The 22,605-nt window shown below is 37.4% G+C and overlaps 2 protein-coding genes across 3 annotated transcripts in view; both read right to left on the reverse strand.

Annotated features, from left to right (window-relative positions):
* Positions 1–1,542: 1,542 nt before the first annotated feature.
* Positions 1,543–14,587, reverse strand: gpr161a (G protein-coupled receptor 161a). 2 transcript variants are annotated; one of them, XM_041259038.1, is made up of 6 exons: positions 14,024–14,587; positions 10,478–10,883; positions 6,433–7,151; positions 3,791–3,898; positions 3,447–3,572; positions 1,543–2,987 (listed from the first exon to the last, which is right to left on the reverse strand). In XM_041259038.1, the coding sequence occupies exons 2-6, from the start codon at positions 10,834–10,836 to the stop codon at positions 2,701–2,703; spliced, it is 1,599 nt and encodes a 532-aa protein (XP_041114972.1). In that variant the 5' UTR covers positions 10,837–10,883; positions 14,024–14,587; the 3' UTR covers positions 1,543–2,700. The 2 variants fall into 2 exon arrangements, with proteins under 2 accessions (XP_041114972.1, XP_041114971.1); XM_041259037.1 differs by having other exon boundaries at positions 14,021–14,587.
* Positions 14,588–15,028: 441 nt separating this feature from the next.
* The window catches only part of LOC121320583 (thiamine transporter 1-like), an 8,411-nt gene continuing 834 nt past the window's right edge, over positions 15,029–22,605 (reverse strand). The window contains exons 2-6 of the mRNA XM_041259039.1: positions 20,791–21,384; positions 20,055–20,295; positions 19,416–19,608; positions 18,735–18,876; positions 15,029–15,866 (exon numbers count right to left, since the gene is read on the reverse strand). Coding sequence (XP_041114973.1) covers positions 15,690–15,866; positions 18,735–18,876; positions 19,416–19,608; positions 20,055–20,295; positions 20,791–21,384 — 1,347 coding nt within the window. The 3' untranslated portion in view covers positions 15,029–15,689. The remainder of the gene's footprint in view (positions 15,867–18,734; positions 18,877–19,415; positions 19,609–20,054; positions 20,296–20,790; positions 21,385–22,605) is intronic.

Here is a 22,605-nt window from a genome sequence, read left to right on the forward strand (position 1 = left end):
GCAGTTCAAGCATAACAACTGTATGGTCAAAAGTGCATAGAGAAACATGGTACCGTGCTTGGAAAACAGTCCAAATCACACAGTGAAGCAGTGTACTGCATGAGATGCAGCATGAATGTATTGGGGCATGAATAAATAAGAAATGAAGAAATGTTTTCACAAGAGAGTGCAAAATCTATTAGCCCTTCTAAGGATGGAAATTCAAATTGCAGAGCCTGTTTATCACTTTCAGCAACACCCTCTTGCACATACAAATTGAAACAAATACTTAGGAACTCTTTAATCTGAATTGTCTGACTTCATTTTGAGCTTTTCTGTCCTTGATCAAACCATGCAGTACCTTTTATCTAGAGTAGTTCAACAAAACCCCCTCTCAGGCACAAGTTAACAGTAATTTCATTATTTTTTATTTATTTATTATTTTTATATAAATACAAAATAATTCAAAATTATATTGTTTCTACAATGGAAAACAGTGATCTAATACATGTATTTAACATACAAATACCATATAGATACAAAATTAATACAAAAAACACTTCAATATTTCCTAATTGCAGTCTGATGCTGCTTTTGCAGCTCTAGTTTACTTTTTTTTTTTTTTTTTTTTTTTTAAATTACAATGCAGTATCCACTTTTAATGTTCATGGGGAGCAGCGCTGTTTAACTTGTTTTCCTTCCTGAAAAAAAAGTATAAACAGGCCTGCTTCCCTAAGAGTGCCAGCCACAAGCCTTTTTTTGTAAGTGAGTTTGTGTCCCAGCAACTGGAACTTTCTTTAGTTATATTTAATTAAAACTGGCCAGTACATTGTTGAAAATGTTATATACATTTCTTCATGACTTTGGGGCAATCTGCAACATTAAGATTGTCCAGTTTTGTTTCCATGCATATGAAACTGCATGTTTGAAACTGGATGCTTTGAAACCAATTTCAGTTTAAAAAATGGAAACGTCTGCAAAATGTAACACACTTGTGTAAATGCACTGACCCTCACATCACTGATTATTTGCTGTGGAAATGGTATCCCTGAACATGTTACTAGGTGCTTCAGTGACTGATGTTTCAAAAGGAACTGTAATTAACATTGCAAACTCACTTTTTGTAGTTTTTGGTAGAAGCATGTTGATAGGTGAAACGATAGCAGTAGCCATATTAGTACAGAGATGATAGACAAAGAGAAGGAGATGCGATACTTTTTATTGGACTAACTAAACAATAATTAATCGCAAGCTTTCAAGACCTCCAATATCTTGAAACCTCTCCTCCTTGTAAAAAGCAAGACATTCAGTGGTTTTTATTTTGTATATACAGCAACACATTGATTAAATAACATGCATATTTTCAGTTACTAAGAGAGATATGTAAGATATATATATATATTGTGTATATATATATATATATATATATCTTATTACCGTTATATATATAATACATATATATACTATATAAGTATATATATATATAATAAAGGACTAGTTTGTGTAACACAACTGGACGAAGAGTGTCGACGGTGTTAAACCTAATGGAAGTTTTTTCTGGACTGCATATTTGAAGTCAAGTAATGGCAGTACACAACCAGTTTTGACTGCTTTTCACAGGTTCCACCAATAAAGCAGTTACATGTAAAATTGGTCCTATATTCCACTGCATAGTACCATTATATATGTCCTCTCATATGAATCAGTCAAGTCTTGTGGAAATAATATTACTGTGAACAGCACTATAAAGAAGTGGTGTCATTAATGCCTGTTTGAGAACACAAAACAGTGTGACATTTAAAATGCTTTGGACTTGAAGAAAAGTTAACATTTGACTAGTAAAATTGTTTAATACTGTCCTGAAAGCCATGTACACCAGCTTCACAGTTGCTTTTCTCCTGGGGTGAACGATGAATTTGAGAAAGTCTTCTATGCACAAACAAATGTATACTTTACAGTCCACAAGTGCCCAATATCAAGTTGGTTACCAACTGGCTGTGGACCCACGTGTCGAATTCCTAATATTGCATTACTTAGGATTCCACTGTCAGATTAACTTCCCTTTCCTAAAGCATATGTACTTGATGTAGCCAATCAGGACTGGGATTCAGGTAAAGGTTATATGACTCATGAATCATCAAATATGGCATTAGACACAGATCTTCTCTTGCCCCTTAATGCCAAAACTCCAGGCCATGCAAGTTTTCAGAATGCTTTTCCAGACATAAAGCGTGCTATATTTCAGCAGTTTTAGGGGCCCAAAACAAGCATGTCACACCCCTCCTTTAGGATTTGTGTAAAAATGTAATTCTACTTAAAAAAAAAAAATGTATTGACAATTTAGGAAGTTGCACATATAATATTTCCACAAAAGGAATATAGTCTGCTTATGATCACACGCGTACATTCTGGATCTACAATGTTTCATAGTCCTTTCTACAGTAAGTTTGCTACATGCACAGAAAATAAAGATTAATATAATCAAGCTTTCAATAGACTTGCAGTCTTACTGGTGCTGGTAAAGAAACAGCAAGATAAATAAAACAAATGCATGAAAAGGCAAGTCACGCAATATTTCCTATAAATTCTGGTCCCGTGACTGTAGTGGACACCCCCCAATAATCAACTGCTACAATGTTCAGCAATGATGATGAGTCTATTGGTTCTTGGAAACGTAGCTTCCAGAGACCAGTATATCTGTCTCAAACAGCTAAATGAGAATTAAGCACAAATTTCTTCAATGTCTTCCTCTTCTTCGTTGCCATCATGTACTATTCCTTCATCGATGCTCTCCAGCCTCAGTCTCTGCCCATTCAGGTACCTGGGTCCTCGCTGTGTGTTGCCAAGGTTCACTGGCACAGGCCGGACAGAAAACAAACTACTTTTTTCATCCCCAAACAGAAATAATTTGGCATCTGTCTCTATGGCTTTAGCCAGACATGAGGCATAGCTGTCCAGTGATTTATGGATCTCTGCTGTCACTTGAAGTTTGGAAGAATTTGAGTTTTCTAGGAAATAATAAAATAAATTTTAGTACATGTTGGCATATAAAGTTTTTTTTGTTTAGTTAATTTTCAAAAAGACTAAAATTGACTAAAACTCAAATGTGGAATGTACTGTGCCAACAACTTCGTGGCAAAGTTTATTTAATTATATTACTGAAATGTAATAATTAAAGCTTTGTGAATAGGGCCCTTTGTGATCACGAGCAAAGCCTACAAAATGAAACATATGCACACAGGAAATACACTGTTCTAGCCTCTGGCCTGGAACACAACATATGTTCCATGATGTTAGCATTCTTTAATGCTTCTTGAATGAGGACCCTAAAAACCCACGATCTATACCTATCACAGCTGCATTTCTTATCCCCTGTTCATTTGAAATAGCCTTTTAAAACATATACATCCTTTCCATAATCATATAAAAAAATATTTGTCAAGTAATACTACAATTTCTTTTGGCACCTTTGGAATGTTGTTCCACCTGGTCCTCAAACGTGACAGAACTCCGCCTCTTGTGTGACCAGCCACTGTGATGAGAGTGGTGTGTACCCTCTGAAGTGAAGTCATCCAGCAACATGACATCTGTGCCTGAAAGAAAACAGACATATACACTTATTTAACTGCAGTATCTCCATTTACTGCATTTTATCCAGTGACATGCATTCTAAGGTATATACAGATTAGACTCCTAATAAATTTTTGTGAACAAAAATAAACTGCATCACGTGAGATACTCGGTTGCACTGGTTTTATCAAGACTTCTGGAAATCATTCTGATTAATGGGACCTCACTTCCTTTTCTTTACCTGAGTCCTGAGAGAAGCTGAACCCTGTGTCCACAGTGCTGCTGCTGTGTCCTGTGAGCTGTCCTCCTCCTGCCAGCATTGCTGTCAAGTGTGGAGACAAGCCCAAGTCTGTGGGGAAGAAAAAAACAATAAATGCTTGACTCAGAAAACTGCAATAAAACAAAAAATCTACTAAAATAGCAGTGTAGAGTTATCCATATTAACACACTAACAAATTAGGACTGTTTCTTATGCACTGGTATTTCATAAAACACTTTAGGTGGTACATTTCTTTGGGTGTTTTTTTGCAAATATCACCAAGCACTGAAGGTAGGAATCAAGCTAGTGCAGTGGTCCTCAAAGTAATTTGATCTTACTTGGCTGTTTGCAGGCACTCTGACTTAAATACTGCCTTCCCATGAGATTATATATATATATAAATATAATATTAGCATTTTAGTGGCAGTTATTCTTAGCTCACTCTGATAAGGCCAAGTCTCAAGTAGTAATTGTGCGTGGTGCACTTATTTAAATAATTAATATAAAATATGCATATTTTTGAATAGCATGTTTACACAGATAACCGTGAATAAACTAAAATAAAACAGGAAAGATAGCGTCTCGCTTTGTTTCAATTTGGCAAATTTGTCAACACTACTCTGTTTTAAAGATCGCTCATCTCCAGTACAATTATTCAGAAAAAGTGGATTCGTAACTAAATCTAATAAAGGGTTTCCCTTGACTGGTGAAATTTAAAATAAATATATATATAGAGAGAGAATTAAATTCTAAATACTGAAATGTATTATTTCGGCAAAAAAAAATTAAGTCGGCAAAATTCAGTGCTTACTCAGCATATTAAAACCCTGTCATGAATGATTGGACAGCTGTCAGATCTTTCACTTTCCCATTGGCTACTCACTCGCCTTCAATTTTCATGCAGAATACCGTGAACGGCCTCTGCTAGCTTATGATTGGACAGCTGCATAAAACTTGGCAGATATTTGACTCTTCTATTGGTTAAACTTACTGTCAGTACCTGCAACTGAAACAGACAGTTTATGTCCCACCCAGCTAACTTATGATTGGGCTACCGCAGAGAAAATGCAGATATTCAATTGGTTGATCGTATTGTAGAGTACGTACAAGCACAGCACAAGCGAGCAGCACTGTCAACAGACTGCTGTGACGCTTTTGTTGGAAAACGTGTTTAAAGCTTTCTTTATTTTCCCATGCTACGACCAGCCAGAAATGTGTTCAGGACTCATAATTTAAGAACAGCTGCCTCTTTGAGGACCACTGAGCTAGTGGGTCATATTCCTGGTCTGTCTGTCACTTGATGACATGCGCCTAGTTAAACAATTAAATATTTAAGTACGGTATACCAGTAATATATAATTTAATTATCTGACTAAAGCTTATTCATTTATGAAAATGTTAGCAAACCTTGTTAAAAAAAAATTATATAGGGGCTCCGGAGTGGCGCATCCAGTAAAGGCACGCCCTATAGCCTGGAGATCACAAGTTGAAATCCAGACACAGCCGACCGTGACCTGGAGTTCCTAGGGGGCAGCGCACAACTGGCCGAGCACTGCCCAGATTTTTTTATATATATATATATATATATATATATATATATATATATATATATATATATATATATATAAAACAGCAAGCATTCCACCATGCTGTAGCATTATTAACTGTGTATTGGCCTCGTATTACAAAGGCAGCCTTTCTAACATGTAAGGGACATAAGATCCAAAGAATCGTGATAGTTTGAATATCATGACACTGTGTCCGATATCATATCGAGGCCCCCTAAATGGGGTATCACAGAACACTAATCTTGATCCAAGTCATTTCTATAAATGAGGAACAGAAAGGATTCAAGTATAGACCCTTGTGGTACCACAATCCCCCAATCCAATTTCACATCTCTTAACAATTACTTTCTGCTTTTAAACTTTTCTGTATCCAAGTACATGTCCTCCCCTGTATTCCTGCTGATCTTTCACGTGGAACTGTCAAAGGCTTTTTGGAATATCAAGATAAATTATATCATAAGCGTTGCCTTCATCTGCATTAGCTGTAACACCCTCAAAAAAGTCAAGCAGGTTAGTTAAGCATGACCTCCCTCTTCTGAATCCATGCTGGCTATTCCCTATAATATTGTTGCTGTATAATAGTCTTCAAGCTAACCTCTTAATATTGCTTCTATCATTTTGTATGTTACGAAAGTTAAACTAATAGGTCTGTAATTACCCACATCTGTCTTATTTCCCTTTTTAAATCATGGTAGAACAGTTGCAAGCTTCCAGTCTTCAGGAACCTCACCTGTTTCTATAGAACTGTTCACGATACTGCTATAGTAGTCCATAAGCACCTTCTGTTAAATCATACCAGGGCTTACTTTCTACCTCTTTTAATACCTCTACTTCATTGATGCTGAAAGACCTGTGTGTGTGAAAAAAAGGCTTTTTTTTTGCATCCTCTCTGGTGAATTAGTTTTTTTAATATTTGTTTAATACATCAGACATTTTGCAGTCACAAATTTGTTTTTTTTTTTTTAAATCGGTGAGCATGTGCGCCCAGTAGTCAACTGCATATAAACTTCTGCGTGTTAACCATGCCTCTCCAGCAAGCAACTCCATTTTCTTTACCTGTGATTCGATTGGAGATGCTGAACAGCCGGGAGGTCCTGTGGCGAGTAACGAAAGACTCCCTGTAATAGCGGTCCCCGAAGCACATCCCCAGCAGCTCCTTGCGCACAGTCTTGTTCCACAGTCCGTAAATGAGGGGGTGGCACACTGCGCTGCTGAATGACAGCCAGGTCACTAAAGTCTCCATGCTGGGGGAAACACTGCCCTTCCCCCACAGGGCTTCGGTGCTGATCACGGCCATGTAAGGTCCCCAGGTCAACACGAAGGCACCTATCACCACCAGGATGGTGATGAAGGACTTGCACTGATTGCCTGAGTAAACAATACTTTTCCGGCTGCCGTTGGAAGAGGTAGATGTGCTGGAGTTCTTGCGGTCGTTCTTCTGCAACGACGACTCCTCATGAGTGATCACCACCGTCCCACAGTGGATCTTGCGGGCTTTGATCCGCGCCACCCGGAAGATGAAGCCGTAGCACACCAGCATGGCCATGAAAGGCAGAAGGCCGCACCAGGTGATCCAGAAGGCCGTGTAACCCACTTCCCGGTGCCAGGCGGCCGTGCAGGTCCACTTGAACTGATCAAACTCGAAGGTGGACCAGCCAAACAGCGGGGGCAGGCAGCCAACGAGAGAATGCAGCCACACGTAGAGGATAGCCACTACAGCTCGATTTCCAGTGATCTTCATGGGGTAGACCATAGGGTAGAGCACAGCATAGTATCTGAAGGAGAGGGAGAAAACACACCCAAGAGTGAAATTAAAATTAAAGCGCAAACAAAGCAAACTTTATTTATATAGCTGTGTTTTTCTAGCTGCTATGGGCCCTATTTTTGTATATGACTAAGGGGTTTAACTATGCATATGCTGTGTTTTTAGTCATTTAGACAGGTGGCTTGTGTATGTTCGAAAATCGCAGATATGTTTAGATGCTTCCAGGCATTTATTCGGCTAAAGTTGTAGTTGTATGTATATTTTAAAAAGTGTTTTACGTCCCACCCCTATCACTTCTGATTGGCTAGATGTGAAACAAGCTTGGCTACAAAGAAACCCAGAAATGGTTGCCAAGAGAGCCTCTGGCAACACACAGACTAGTCTTTTAAACTTAAGGTATTTTTTAGCTGTGGAAAAAAATGTGAAAATGTTAAAAATACCAGAAAGAGATCATTGCCAAGAGGGCCTCTGGCAATGGACAGGAAAGTTGTACGTTTTTAAGTATTTTTTACGTTTGATGTAAATTAGTGAATAAACATAGTGAATACGTCACCCTACAAATTTTATTAGTTAACTTCGCAATGACAGACTAAATGCAGCAATTTTTTACGTTTTTGTAAATTAGCAAATAAGTGATACTGCGTTCTTACATTACATTAACCTGAAATTTAAATGCAGCAATCTAGTAAAGTTTAAAAAAAAAAAAAACCACCCACCATAGTCACTAAGTTATCAGTGGATTAGAAAAAATCATGTTGTGTAATTTATCAAATTATTTCTGAGTCTACTTTGTAGTCAAGGGTGTTCTTGTTGAAATGTTTAAAATAAAAACATAACGTTTACTGTTTAGAAGTATTTTAAGACAAATGTAATGATTTTTTTTAACCCTTTCGGTTCTAGTGTTGCTAACCTAGTTTGCCTTTTTTTAATTTTTTTTTTTTACTGGATTTGAACAGAAGCGATATTAGTTATTTATTGGATATGCGCACTCCATCAACTTGTGAAACTATCAAAACATGAAGATTGATAAATATCCTTATAATGATAAAAATGTTATGCTTATATATGAGATTGTCTGTACAATATTTTATTAATCTATAAATCTCATGTGTTTATGTATTAATTCATTTATATATTTATTTTTCAGTGAGAGTAGTGCAGGGAAAGAATGTTGTTGATTGGGAAAAATAACTTATTTTGTCTTTGCAGAATTTGATGGCGCCTACTGTAAATATTCCATGCATTTTGACAGAAACAAAGTAAATGCAGAGAACCATGACAGGTTATACACAAGTCCTTTAAAATCTGGGGTTCAGCAGTTACAAAACTGAAAGAACATCAAGAAAAATCTGAATTCCACATAGCAGCAGTAACAGCTGGCAATGATTTTGTATCTGTGATGCAACAAACGAAAACACCTGTACATCACGCACTGAATTCAGCTTACAGAGAAAGACTGGGAAAGAAACAGACATAAGCTATTTTTATATTTGAATAACTCCAAGTGTTGCTTATTATAGTTGTACGCTTAGTATGTTACTTACATTTACTGGCAAATGTATTCCAAACTGCACTGAAAGGCACATTCTTAAGGTATGTTATAAATCTGCTGAGTTGAAGTGGGGTCACAGAGAACCTTTTGTGAACCTTGAAGAATTTAATGAACCAGACAAGCTACAAGGCTAGATCTGCCCCTGTTAACCACACATTGATTGTGTTCACTGTTAAATAAAATGTAGTACATCTTATCTTGCATATAGATGATATTCCATGCATAGAACACCACACCACCTAATTCCAACACTCAAAAATCAAAGCAAAGCTAAAAAGCACATAAACATAACCACCTGGTACCTTTTGTAAAATGGATCATCGTATTAGCTTCACTCTTGACTCTAGTTTCTCTAAATAAAATGTTACTGAATTCTCTACAAACTTTTAAAAACACACGTTTCTCTGGCTGCTTTTAATAAACAGTCTCTCCACGACACAGCACCTCTAGGCCTACACACATTCTGAAATGAACCATTCACGACTGAAGGAGTGGGGGGGTGACAAAAGTAATGTTTTACAAAAATAAACAAATAATTCGCTTTAAAGCTATTCCTGAGTATAATCTTTATTTGTATAATTTATAATAACCTATCACGTCGAGTGTAGTGTCAGGAATATTTAGAGTTTGAAAAAACAGCACTGACTGCAACAGCAAGCAAGCTTGACTGGAAAGAGAAAAGCAATTCAGTGTAAATAAAATGTCTCTGTTAGATGCTGTGCGTTTGCTAAAGCATGCTTGGAACTCTTTCAGTCAGCAAACAATGCAAGGTTGCTTCAAAAAGCTGGGGATAATGTGGGAATGGACCGGATTATGTACTGGGGAAGGGGATGCGAGTACTCTGTAAATAATGTGCGTTTGTAAACTGCATTATTCTTGTTCAGATCTGTTAGCGTGACTAGAGCTGAAAGACAGCCTGTACGGGAGTGCGTCACCGAGGGGTGTGGGAGCAGGTTTGACACAAGCAGTAAGAGACCAATGAGAGAGGAACTTGGGTGGGTGTGTGTGTGTGTGTGGAGATGACAGTTTGAAAGAGAGAAGCGGGATCTGGCCCTGGGAGAACTGAGAGAGAGAGAGAGAGAGAGAGAGAGAGAGAGAGAGAGAGAGAGAGAGGTTGGTTTGTGAGTGAGAGGAGAGGAATGAGAGCCATTGTTCACTAACAATAAAAAAATAAATAAAGACAGCGGTTTTCTACTGCTTTGAACTGCAACTGTTGACTGTCTCATTATATCCTGGAAACCCTGCAGCTCAGAGCTACAATACATAAATAAATCCTGCTCGTCTGTGGGGCGTATCAACTTCAACCTCCGTCTCGATCTCCTACATGCACACATCCACACGGCAGACAGATAGCCTGTTACAAGCATTAATACCCTGTATCTTTCTAAACAAGGGATTTAAGGGAGCTCCCGAAAAAAAGATGAATCTCAAAACAATAACATTAAAGTACAGCTGTCTTACAGCTGTGTATAATGGTATTTAAAACAGGTTTAATTTATGTGCCTTTTTACTCTGGTCCCATCGCAGTCGGAAACATGATGGATTACTGTACTTTTTATTATATTCATAGGTTTTAAAACATCTTTTTTATTAGTGAATGAGCGTCTTAAGGATTTTTAACCGCAAATACACTTGTTTGTTTTGATTACTGAACTGATTGGGAATTTATACAGTCCATCACTTACTGCGGGTGAATCACGTTAACACAAACATGCCCATTCTAAGCGGTGGCGACTGTACCTCAAAGAAAAGGAAAAACCATGGTGCTCCACACTCAGTCTTACCTGTCAATTGCAATGGCTCCCAAAGTGAGCATGCTGGCCGAGCTGACGAGCAGGTAAAGCAGGGCGGTGAAGTTGCACCACACCACGCCGAAGATCCACTCACGGCGTATGGAGCTGGCAATGACAAAGGGCAGAACCAGCACTGACAGCAGCAGGTTGGAGAGTGTGAGGCTGAAGACAAACTTGTTGCTAGGTGTGAGCAGGTAGGGCTTCTTGTACAGAGTCACCACGATCACCAGGTTGCCGAGGCAGACTAGGACAGCAATGACTAGGATGAGGATCGTTTCGACCACGATGACGCCGCTGTCCTCCACAGAGGGGACATTTCCCAGGGCTGTCCCATTGCCACTGCCGTTCATTATGCAAGTCTGACGCAAGGCAGAGGAGGAGACATGCTAGACAATCGCTGGAGAGAAAAAAAAGTAGCCATAATTACATTGCAGTTGTTTTAGAAAATATATATATACGCCCTTTTACCATTAAAGACTTTTTATTTATTTTAGTGTGACCAATTATTTTACCCTAATTTTCTCCCAAATTTGAAAAGTTCAATCATCTTTCCCCTCACCACTGCAATTCCCCACACAGCTCAGGCCAACTGAAGGTTCAGTGGGCGTCCTCCAATCCCACGACCGAGCCAGCTTCCTCTTTACACCCCGGACCTCTAGAACAGATGGCAGTGAGCTACTGACCTCTGGAGGACAAAGACCAGCCCTGTAGGTGTCCGCTTTTGAGCTCACTGGGCTTTTGGCCAGAAGGGTTCGCTATAGCGTGATGAAGAAAAACATAACTGTTTTACATAAAAACTGTTTATTTAAAAACACAAAAATGCTTCATGAATGTTATGTTCCAAAAAAAAAAAAGTTGCCATTAAGTATTCCAGTTTAGAACTGTGCAAAAGATTAACTTATAAAGCTGTCTGCACAACAACTAAAAAGATTAACTTAAAAAGCTGTCTGCACAACAACTACTCTGTAAAAAGTAGTTTCTTTCCTTGTCGCGCTAAACATATAATCTGTCAACAAACTCTGCACCCCCTAGTTGTACTGCTTTCCTTGAAAAAGGAGAACATTTTGAGGTACAGTTTTACTTGTGAGATGTCTGGCTCATTCAAATATATTGCATATTTTAAAAAAGATTATTATCTATTTTCAGGGATGCCAAGATAGTCAGTAAGAGATCTGAATGAGGACAAACCCCACCCCCAATCGTTCTGTAAATCACTTGTTATTTTCACATTTTGTGTTGGTACTGTATATAATGCTTGGAGCATGCCAGAAGGAAGTAATGAAACCCGTTAAACTCCTACAGTAGACTGCCAGTGCTGTTATGGATATGCGCCTGGCTGTATTATCAAGAGCCAGACTGAAAGAATACTTTTGTCACTCGCTGTATTCATCGGATCACATCTCAAACACTGTCAGATTTCAGTAGGCTTGGAATACTGTCAAATGAATTAAACTAAAATACAATGCAATAATATCAAACTGATGCTCTCCTTTCAGGGTTTTATTAACCTCCACTGCACCTTGGTTATCCAGTGCTTTTAGCAGAAGCCTCAGAATCATTAAATCACCAAAAATTTAATCCTAGCAGAGACTCACCCTTGTTTGACTGGGATGAGTCATTTGACAACCTTTAGTTTACTTTTTTTTAGACAAACCCAACGTTATAGTATCTGGTCCATGACCCCAATTGATGGCTTTGCAATTCAGCTGTGGGGAAATGTCCGATGCCTTGACCAGACTGCACCCAGCTACCTCCAGACCCTCATCTCTCCCTACACCTTCACCCGACCTCTCCGCTCCGCCTGCACTAGAAGACTGGCTGTACCTCCTCTAAGCTCCCCTGTCTCCAGAGCCTGCTCCTTCTCCACCCTCACCACGCAGTGGTGGAACGACCTTCCTACGGAGATTAAGACTGTTCAGTCCCTGACCACCTTCCGGCTCTTCCTCAAAACACACAGACAACATCTGTAAAACTCTACTCTCCCCTTCTGGTCTACATAGCACTCTGCCTTTAATGCACTTTAACTTAAACTTATCTGCTCCCTATTTTACTGTATTTAATTCTGCACTTAACCCAATCTGTAGTATTTTGTATTTCACTTGCACTCTTATCTAACCCTGATGTAACTATCAACAGTGTTACCTGCTCTTTAACTGCCCCGATATCAAATCGTACTGTGTTTTGTATTTGCTTTTATTAGGGCTGAAGTCATTGTATTTTGTATCTTGCTCTTAATTGTACTGATATGCATTTATTGTATACAACTGTAATTCACCCTGGGTAAGTGTCTTCTAATAAAGAAAGAAATAATAATAAATAATAATAATAATAATAATAATAATAATAATAATAATAATAATACATAGATAGGAAACTTAACATGGTACAAGTATACACTCAGTGGCTTCTGGGTTATATACAGTACCTTTTTATTTTTGAGCTAGATAGATAGATAGATAGATAGATAGATAGATAGATAGATAGATAGATAGATAGATAGATAGATAAACTTGCATACTGTAATTTTACATTATTTAAGAGCGCGTGTTTTAACAGAGTATAATTTTAAAAATGTAATATCTTTAGCATCAAGCATATTGTACCAGTACACGAAAAAATAACGTGTTAACTTCACAACAAACTACAAAAACAACAACAACATTTCAACGTTCGCACAAAATTGCACCAAATACACTGGACTGTAAGTACCACTAATAAGAGGTACGTAAAGTATTCTACAGGTACCCAACCAACAACATGCTGTAATTGTAACGTAGCTCAATGGCTGGCATGTTTGTTCTAAAAATTGTTTTCCCCAGATTGGCCAAGATATAGACAAATACCCTCACGTCGCTATTTATAACACAAGCCACCCCTTAAAAAAAACGCCGGGCCTCATTCTTAGGGCCAGGGGATTTCCTTCAGTCTAGCCATTAACTTACCCTACAACTGGAATAAATGAGAACAAAACGTAAGGGTGCCATTAACTCCCAGTACATTTGAGAGGTCTGCAAAGCATCAACCTGTCGCTTAAGTTATAGAGTAATGCATGGTTATATGTAAAAACTCACCGGTATACACTTCTGATTTGTTTAACATTTAACCTATTTTTAATTACACTGCTTCAGAAAATAAAACAGGTCAGCAGCATATGCACTGTAAATATATATTATGCAACCACGGGTTAAATAAATAAATACAAATAATAAAAAGAAGCCATCTAAGAAACGTCGTAATAATGAGTCGGTTTCTATGCAGCTCATCATTTGGTTTTCTTCGGGCAAAAACGTCTTGAAAATGAATACGTTTTTGCCACATACCAACATACCCCCACTATGCCTAAATGTTCTTGGGGCTCTCACGTGAAAAAAAAAAAAAACAGTTTACAGCTAGCTTTCCAAATTTGTTTGACCGTTGATTAATTTACATACAAATCCATATAGTTATTCTATGCAGTACACAGAAAGGGGCAAGTACGAGAGTTCCTTCTTTGTCTCCAAAGACAAAACTTTTTTTTTTTTAACGTTCTCTCACCACCTTCTTTTCACTCCGCCGGCCTCGAACTTTCATCCCTCTCTGATCCTGCAGAATATACCCGATTTGTGGAAGAACGTTTCGGGATCACGCCGGAGGAACTTTATTTTTCTTAATTCCAAAGTTTTTAAATTAACTGCTCTTAATCAAGCCAGGCAGTTTCCCTTGCTGCAATGGCGCCCGCCTCTCTCCGGTCTCTCACTCACTCCGCTTTTCCAGTTGCAGCTGGCGAGACTTCACCACATTCAGTCTGTGGGTGGTCTGGTCTCGTCGCCGCTCCTTGCTTCAACCTCGCCTATCTCAAAGCTAGCAAAATGAAAGAAGAATGCTAAATAAATAAATAAGCCTTCAAACGCACTATTTATTTGTTTTATTCAAATGTTATGACTGTTTCTCTCCCTTGTAAATGTGTTTGTAGAATTTTAAAAGCTTTAAAACAACTGGTTTCGTTATTTTTTTTTTGTTATAGGCTTTGTTAATACGTAATTTCAGCACCCTGGACCACCAAGGAAGATCAAATGTTCGCGCAGCAATTTCTAACACCATCACGCGGGCATCTCCCAACCAATCATGCCTTACCAAACACCTTGAAGCGAACATGGAGGCTGACATTTTATTATTTTCAAACACACGTGCTTACTGAACGCCCCCCCCCCCCCAAAAAAAATATCCGCTTTGGACATTCTCTACTTATACCAAACAAATCAATAACGCAGGCATTAGATTACGATTCAAACAAAATATAAAAAAGGAAGCAAATATTTTTCATCTTTATTATTATTTCAGATACACAAATTATTTTGAACTACTTTTCAATATTACATCAACAGCGATTTTAGATATTGAACATACAGTTCGTTTTTCATCCTTACTGTTTTATTGCTAAACTTGTTCAAATGCAAATAAATAAAAAGCATACTTATAAATAGATATATATATATTATATATATATATATATATATATAGATGTATATATATATATATATATTATATTTTTTTTTTTTTATTATTATTATTTTTTTTTTTTTTTGCACTGCAAATCATCTGCTGGAATAGACCAGAACTGCAGACTGACTATATGTCCAGGATTGTAGGTTCTCTGATGACACTCCTACCTCTTTACACATGATCGGCTACAGTTCTTTTTGTAATGTCACCTCTGTAACAGCTTTAGATTATACATGTGTTGCAAACACTTTCCATCCACAGATAGTTACCATACCAAAATGCATGGTGGTGCCGATTAATATGTATCCCTATCCATGTTGGTGTACTGTCTGACACTACATTAGAGTCGAAATAAATAAATAAATAAATAAATAAATAAATAGGCAGCATAAAACAAGTTAGCAGCACTGCTGGTTTTAGCATGCACTGCAGTGAAGGGGGTCTCTATTACTTTGATACAATGGGAAATACAGCTATCAAACTTTCAAGGATGGCTGTATCTCCTGTATTTTTGATTGGTTTATAATTCTGAAAAGATTGTAACAGAGTGCAAAAATATGGATGTCCCAGAAAAGTATTTTGTATCTTTATTTTGTAAAGAGACCAACTTCTCCCCTCACTTAGAAAAACAAAAAAACACTCATAGTGTAACATTATCTTAGCAAGTTTCCAAATATACATCAAAGTAGTAGTCTAGCATTGTGAAGGCTTCAAGATGTGTTTACTGATGGTAGCTGCAGTCATTCGGAGACACTTGGTTCGCTGAAAACTCAGACTTAGTTATTCCACCAACAGTCTGAGGCGTATGGCTCCTTCTCCACCTTACCACAAATTTGTAAAGTCCAGCTGCAAGGAAAACAGCTGCAATCATGGCAAAGTAGATGGCATAAATAAGAAACTGGGAAAGAAAGCAGACAGAAAGAAATAATTAGTGCTGGGACAAACATGTTGGGACACCCGTTCAAAACCCTGACAAGTGTGTGAATATTCGTTCATTTGCCAAAGGGAATCAAAGCCATTATATGTAACACTGTATTAAAGTAAAAAAATATCCTGGAAGAGTAGGATGTGAAGGCCTTACTTCACCCAAATGAATTTACCGCAAAACAAAGGAAGCAATATAGTAGCTAAACATGTATGTTTTCAGATAAAACAAACTGTACATGAAGTACAGTACATCCACGCCACGGTTGTTTCTTTGCAAGTGGCCAAAGACATATTTTCATAAAGTAATAACACTGCTGATTTTCACAGTATGTTGTAAGCCGATGTCTGTTCAGATGTTTATTTATTTACATTTTCTTGTTTTGATTTGTAAAATAAATGTTCATATATATATATATATATATATATATATATATATATATATATATATATATATATATATATATATATATGACTATACAATAAAGGCATTACATCAAAAGAATTAAAAAAATACATGCAGCCACATAATGCAAGAATAGGCCTAGCAAGAGGAAATCCTAAAATGCACAAAGAAAATCACCCTATGCGAATGATAGTCAGCACAATTGATAATCCAACACACATAATAGCTGAAATAGCAGAAAAACAACTTAGGTCACAAGTTGAGAAATTACCAAGCTATGTTAAGGATACAACACAATTTTTAAAAAGACTTGAATCACTAAAGCACAACCTTCCAGAGAATACAATTTTATTTTGCATGGATGTAAAATCCTTGTATCCAAGTGTCCCTCATAAAGAAACTTTAGAAGCTTGTCAAAAAGCACTAGATAATAGACTAGATAAATCAATACCCACAGCAGAGGTGCTGAACATGATCAATGTAGTTTTAGAAAACAGTTATTTTACATTTGTTGATAAAAATTACAAACAAAACGATGGTACCGCAATAGGATCTAAACTAGGAATGCATTTTGCCAGTACATACATGGGGAAATGGGAAGAACAATTACTTAGAAAATCAGAAAGAGAACCTTTAGAATACATTCGGTTTGTAGATGATATTTTTGGGGTTTGGACACATGGAGAAGAATCTCTTTTCCAGTTTCATAAAATGGCAAACGAAATACACAATAATATTAAGGTGGACCTTCGATGGACAAGAAAAGAAATAGAATTTTTAGATACCGTAGTAAAACTTGAAGAAGGTTCAATTGAGACTGACCTCTTCTATAAACCTACTGACATGCACCAGTATTTACACATGTCCTCTGCACATCCAATACACACTAAAAGGGCAATCCCAAAGGGGCTAGGAATAAGAATACGAAGAATATGCTCTAAAGAAAGTGACTATGTAAAACAAAGACATGTATTAAAAACAAATCTTAAAAAAAAGAGGATACAAAGAAAGAATTAGAGACAGAGTTAAGAAAAGTGAATAAACTAAAAAGAGATGATCTACTAGATTATAAAAATAGAGATAAAAAGGTCAAGAGAGTCCCATTAGTAATGACTTACTCTAAACTTTTGCCCAATATTTCTAAGATAGTTTGGAAACACTTGCGTATTCTACATAATTCAGAAAAATTGAAAAAAGTGTTTAAGGCCCCAGTTGTAGCATTCAAAAGAGAAGCTAATTTAGGTGATATTCTAGTTCACAGTAAACATAAAAGAATAATTGACAGAATAGGTTCTACAAATACTTGCACCAGTACATGTAAAGTGTGTAAATACATAGACAAAAGTAGAAATATAATTAAACATAAGAACACCACATATCCACTAAAAACTAATACCTACTGTAAAAATAACAATGTTGTTTATGGACTAGCCTGTGAAAAATGTGATGAAATAAAATATGTTGGAGAGACTGGAACAACTTTATAGAAAATAATTCAGAACCACCTTTCATTAATTAGAAATAAAAAAAATGAATGAACCAATAGTACAGCACTTCACCAGTCAAGGACATGACATAAATGATATAAAGTTTGTAGTATTAGAACAAGTAAAATTAGACAATGCGACATATAGAAGAATAAAAGAAAGTAAATGGATAAATAGACTGAACACAATTACGCCAGCGGGACTCAACAGAAAAGAATGAACTAATTAATTCCAATAAATATATACATAAACGTTAAAAATAATTAAATAAACAAAATTAATTCAAAAGTTGTGCATGCTGATGCGCTGGGGAGACCATATCAAGGCTGATCCTCAGAGCCAGCATTGCATGATAATATAAATATAAGTTTATATAAAATAATGTTTATTAGAATTAATATAGATTTAAAGATATAAGTAAAAGTGATGTCACATATAGAACACCATTACATCATGTAGGAATAAAATCATGGATTTGAATATAAACAATAACGAGTAGTTGTCATGCCATCAAACACCTATAAATACCTCCAATGTTTTGATTCAAACACAGGCTCCCTTGAGAAAGATATGTACAACATATCGAAACGTTGGGCAGCTGGCTCTTTGAGCTAAAATATACATGTATATATATGCTTTGTTAGTTGTTCTCAATTTAAAATAAATAAATAAATAAATAAAATTATATCCAACTGTTTCTCCTTCATAATACTATTTACAGTGTTTTAAATACATCCATCAGAAAGACTGCTGTAGCGCTCCTAGGTATGAGTATATCTCTGGTCTTTCTAGTGTTAAAGAATTTACAACATGAATAGGTATCCCATTCTGCAGTGGTAACACTGTTGTCTTTATAGACTTACTGGGATATCAGAACGCATGCAAATGAAGATACTTTAGTAGGCTATGAATTAACCACTTAAACCACTTAGCTTGGTGTTTTGGTTACCTGAGTAAAAATGTCCAGTCCAAGTCCACTGGAGTCGACCACAATGACAGTGATTAAAGTTTGTAAGGCGACAGCAGCAAAAGTGTTTACACCAAACACCAGTGCGTACCTCTCCATGCTCAGGTTAGCCCCTATCTGATACCTGTCACCAAAACAGAGAAGAAATCTCAACTGTAAAACACATCACAGGGTTATGTATATGCTAACTAAAACGACATTTTTATTTGAAATCACACTAATATTTTACAAAGTTTTCAAAAGCCAAAAACTGTGGCAGGTCCAGCCATTTTTTTCAATGCTCTTTTGTAACGTCTATGCTGTAAATACGTATGTCTGAGGGCAAACAGAATCCTTTCCTTTTATTTTCTTTTTTTTATTTCAGTGCCGGGAATAGCAAAGATTTTTTTCAAATTATAATTCTTAATTTTTTGAGATCCTTCAAATATTTATTTTCACCTATTAGCAACCTACCATAAATTAACAAATGCCTTGCACATATGAAGAGCATGCAGTTGAAAACGGGCTTTGTTAATGCTGATTTTGTAGAATCCGTCTCTTTTACAGGTTGTACCAGTCCCTTGATATTTACTTCACTGCAACAGCAACTTGTTATGTACTCAGTTAGCTAGAGATCAGAGAGTGTTTTTTATATACAGGAAACATTACAGGAAAGATACTCACGTTGCAATAGTTATTAGCAACATGTATGTGCTTCTGAAAACAACATACGACACATAGCACACCCAAATGTTTCTGACAGTATCCATAATGTACACAGCTACAGCAATGACAACTGAGAAACTGCAGAGCACCAGCTCCCCCCAGTCTTCCCAGGATATCTTCACATAGCCCACACCAAAAGCTGCGACAGCACCTGGGAAAGAACACATGCAGATCGGGGTCAATTGTTGTGCACTAAAATAAGCACATTAATAAGTAACCCATTTACAGTTTATTGTTCTGGATATTTCCAGCCTCAATTCAGTTCAGTAGTAGCAAATTATTTTATAAGCAGCAAACCTGAGAATATTGCATTTCTCTTAAAGGTAATTAGTTCTGTGGTTACGTGCCTCGCTTCCAGCAGTATAGTGAATTGTTAGGTTATAGCATTTTTTGACGTTGTGAAATGGGTTACAGTATGTATAAGTAAGGTTTAGCAGTTTACATAAGACGCAATGAGATAAACACATTCCAGCGGATTTAGATCTTCACATGTTAAATAGCCTCTAGAAAAAAGGGATTACTGTATTAAATATACGTACAGATGTACAGTCCACAATAGCACCTGGCACAATTCCTGGTGTTCGCACCCTCATGTACCTAGTAAAGTTGAGATGGCCTCCACACAGCCATTGTAGATGTCCGAGTCCTGGGATGGCAGGACCTCCTCCCACAGTGCCTGGGCATAATTGATCACCTGGAAGTATCCGCAGGTGGCCAGAGCCCACCATGCCGACCAGCAGAGCAGAGGCCAGAACGAGTAGCACTGCAGCAAGTCCAGCCACAGCATCCTGAGCACTTCCAAAAAACCACCACCACTGCCAACCTGCCTCTCGTTCACCTGCACAGATAAAAGCAGCAGGGTTTCAGGGCAGCAAGCAAAGAGTCTCAAACCCACCACCCCCTGATCAGTAAGAGAACTGACAGGGAGAAATACTGAAACAAACAAGGGGCACTGTGAAGCTAACTCAAATTGTAACTCTTTCTACATCCCCCACATAACACATTATACCACCTCCCCCAAAAATGTGCCCTTTCTTGCGAACCTTCCAATAAATGAATGAAATCATAACTACACATGTCTCAATGAGGGAAAATAGAACACTTAAAAGTACTGTAATAGCCCAGGAAGCAAAAGAGAATGAGGTTATTATATGTTAAACACACTCAACTTGCAACAAATTAGTTTACACAAGAATGTCAAATAATAATGCAGAGTTTCAAGAGTTTAAAAATGACAGTAATCATAGAAGTATAGTAGTACAGCGGGCGCTGTGTATAGGATTAAGACAGTATCTTGTTTAAGTTTGTGTGGCTGCAGGACTTCAGTACTAACACATTGAGCAGCAGGAGGGCTATCCTCAGCATTCAGTGGAACCTTAGACTCTGGATCTTCCAATGAAGCCATAGATAGTACTCTGGGAGGCAATTTTGCAGCCTTGACTGTCAGTTCCTTTTTGTCCACACATCCAAGTGCTTGATGGAAAAAGAGGCTCTTATTTGGCATTGGCAGAAACCATGAGGTGACAAAGGCTAACGTTGCAGATGTCAAAGTGATGGCGTTCAGGTAGAACAAGGGCATCTGTGCCAGTGACACCAGGACCTGTCCTGTGACCGAGCCTACAGTGTACCCTACCAGCGTGATGCTACGACAGTAACTAGTCCCCCTCTGGTACTGGGCAGAATCCACCACACTGTAGATGTAGGAGTAGTAAGCAATCTCTGTGGCTGTGGAGACCCCATAAAAGAACTCCATAAACTGTGTTGCCATTAGTCCCTGTGCATACATCAGCATCAGGTAAGTAATAATGAGACTCGCCCCCTGCAGGATGATGACAGGTTTGTAGCGAAGGAAGTCTGTAGCCAGGAAAACTGGAAGCAGCAGAGCGAGGTATGAGTACGTCCATACTGGGAAGATTTCATTAAACACCTAAAGAGACACCAAACAAGCACAGGCAGGTTAAAGATGAGTTTAGTTGAACATTTTAAATAAGTAAAAGGCCAGGCAATGTACTGGCAGTAATGATGGTTTGATAGTTCTCATCTCATTTGTGCCTCCTGACCCAACAAGAGTACCATATTAATAAAAGATAGTGGGTCGATTACCATATTGGTGGCCTGACTCTCAAGGCTGGTTTCACAGACCCCGATTACCACCAAACTTGGATTACCTAACCTAATTTAATATTGGGTAGTCCAAGACTAGTGCTAATCAGGGGCTGTGAAATCAGCTGTACATGTATACACAATAGAAAGCCTCAAATGATGTGCATCCAATTCTGACAACAGTTCTGTACGACAGCTGCTGTTTTCTGTGCTGCCACCTGTGTGGTAGTAGTCATGCTGGTTCCAGTTTATGGAACTCTTAAACTCAAGATGATAAATAGCATCCACCAACACTACAGATTTGAGTGAAAACTGTTTTCAAATGTGTGACCTTCAATGTGCTGGACCACTGCCATCTTAGTTAACAATGGTGTGGTATGTAAAATGTGGTGTACAAAAGTGGCTATTATATAAAGCTTGGTGGACATGGAGACTAATCTTCAATTAAAATTCCAGCTGAGATTTGCCGAGTGCCTTTAGCCCCTGGAAGTGTGGTTATTCTAGCACAACTAAAACCTTGGAGTGATTATTGCACTTATAAAATGGGTTACTAGTTTTAATATATAAAGACACAGACACATTTTTATTTAAAAATGAATATAGGTTTATTTTTTTCCTAAATATATTACTACACAAGGAAAAATAGTTCCAACAAATGTAATAGTTCCACTGAATTGAATAGATAAACTAAATTAGTTTTAATAAAATTTAATAAATTCTAACATAGCACATGGTTTTACTGATAACTGCATGTACCGTTTTTAATTTAATACAACAGCAAGGTGAATGCACTGCTGCTCACAGTACAATACAGTAACACGAGGGTGCGCTTCATATCCACATGCAGGAAGGTGGTTCCTGTTGTCAGGAACTGATGCAACCTCCCCAGTAACTGTGAAATCTCCCTCAACAGTCCCTAGCCTGACCTCTGTCTGTGTAACATTCTTGCTCACTTTTAAAGCATGGCAAATCCTGTTAAATAAATAACAACTTAAAGTTATCGGTTTAAACTTTACAATAAATACATCTCAAGGAGTGAAAACCA

This window comes from Polyodon spathula, chromosome 9 (genome assembly GCF_017654505.1).
Source record: "Polyodon spathula isolate WHYD16114869_AA chromosome 9, ASM1765450v1, whole genome shotgun sequence".
Lineage (NCBI taxonomy): Eukaryota > Metazoa > Chordata > Actinopteri > Acipenseriformes > Polyodontidae > Polyodon > Polyodon spathula.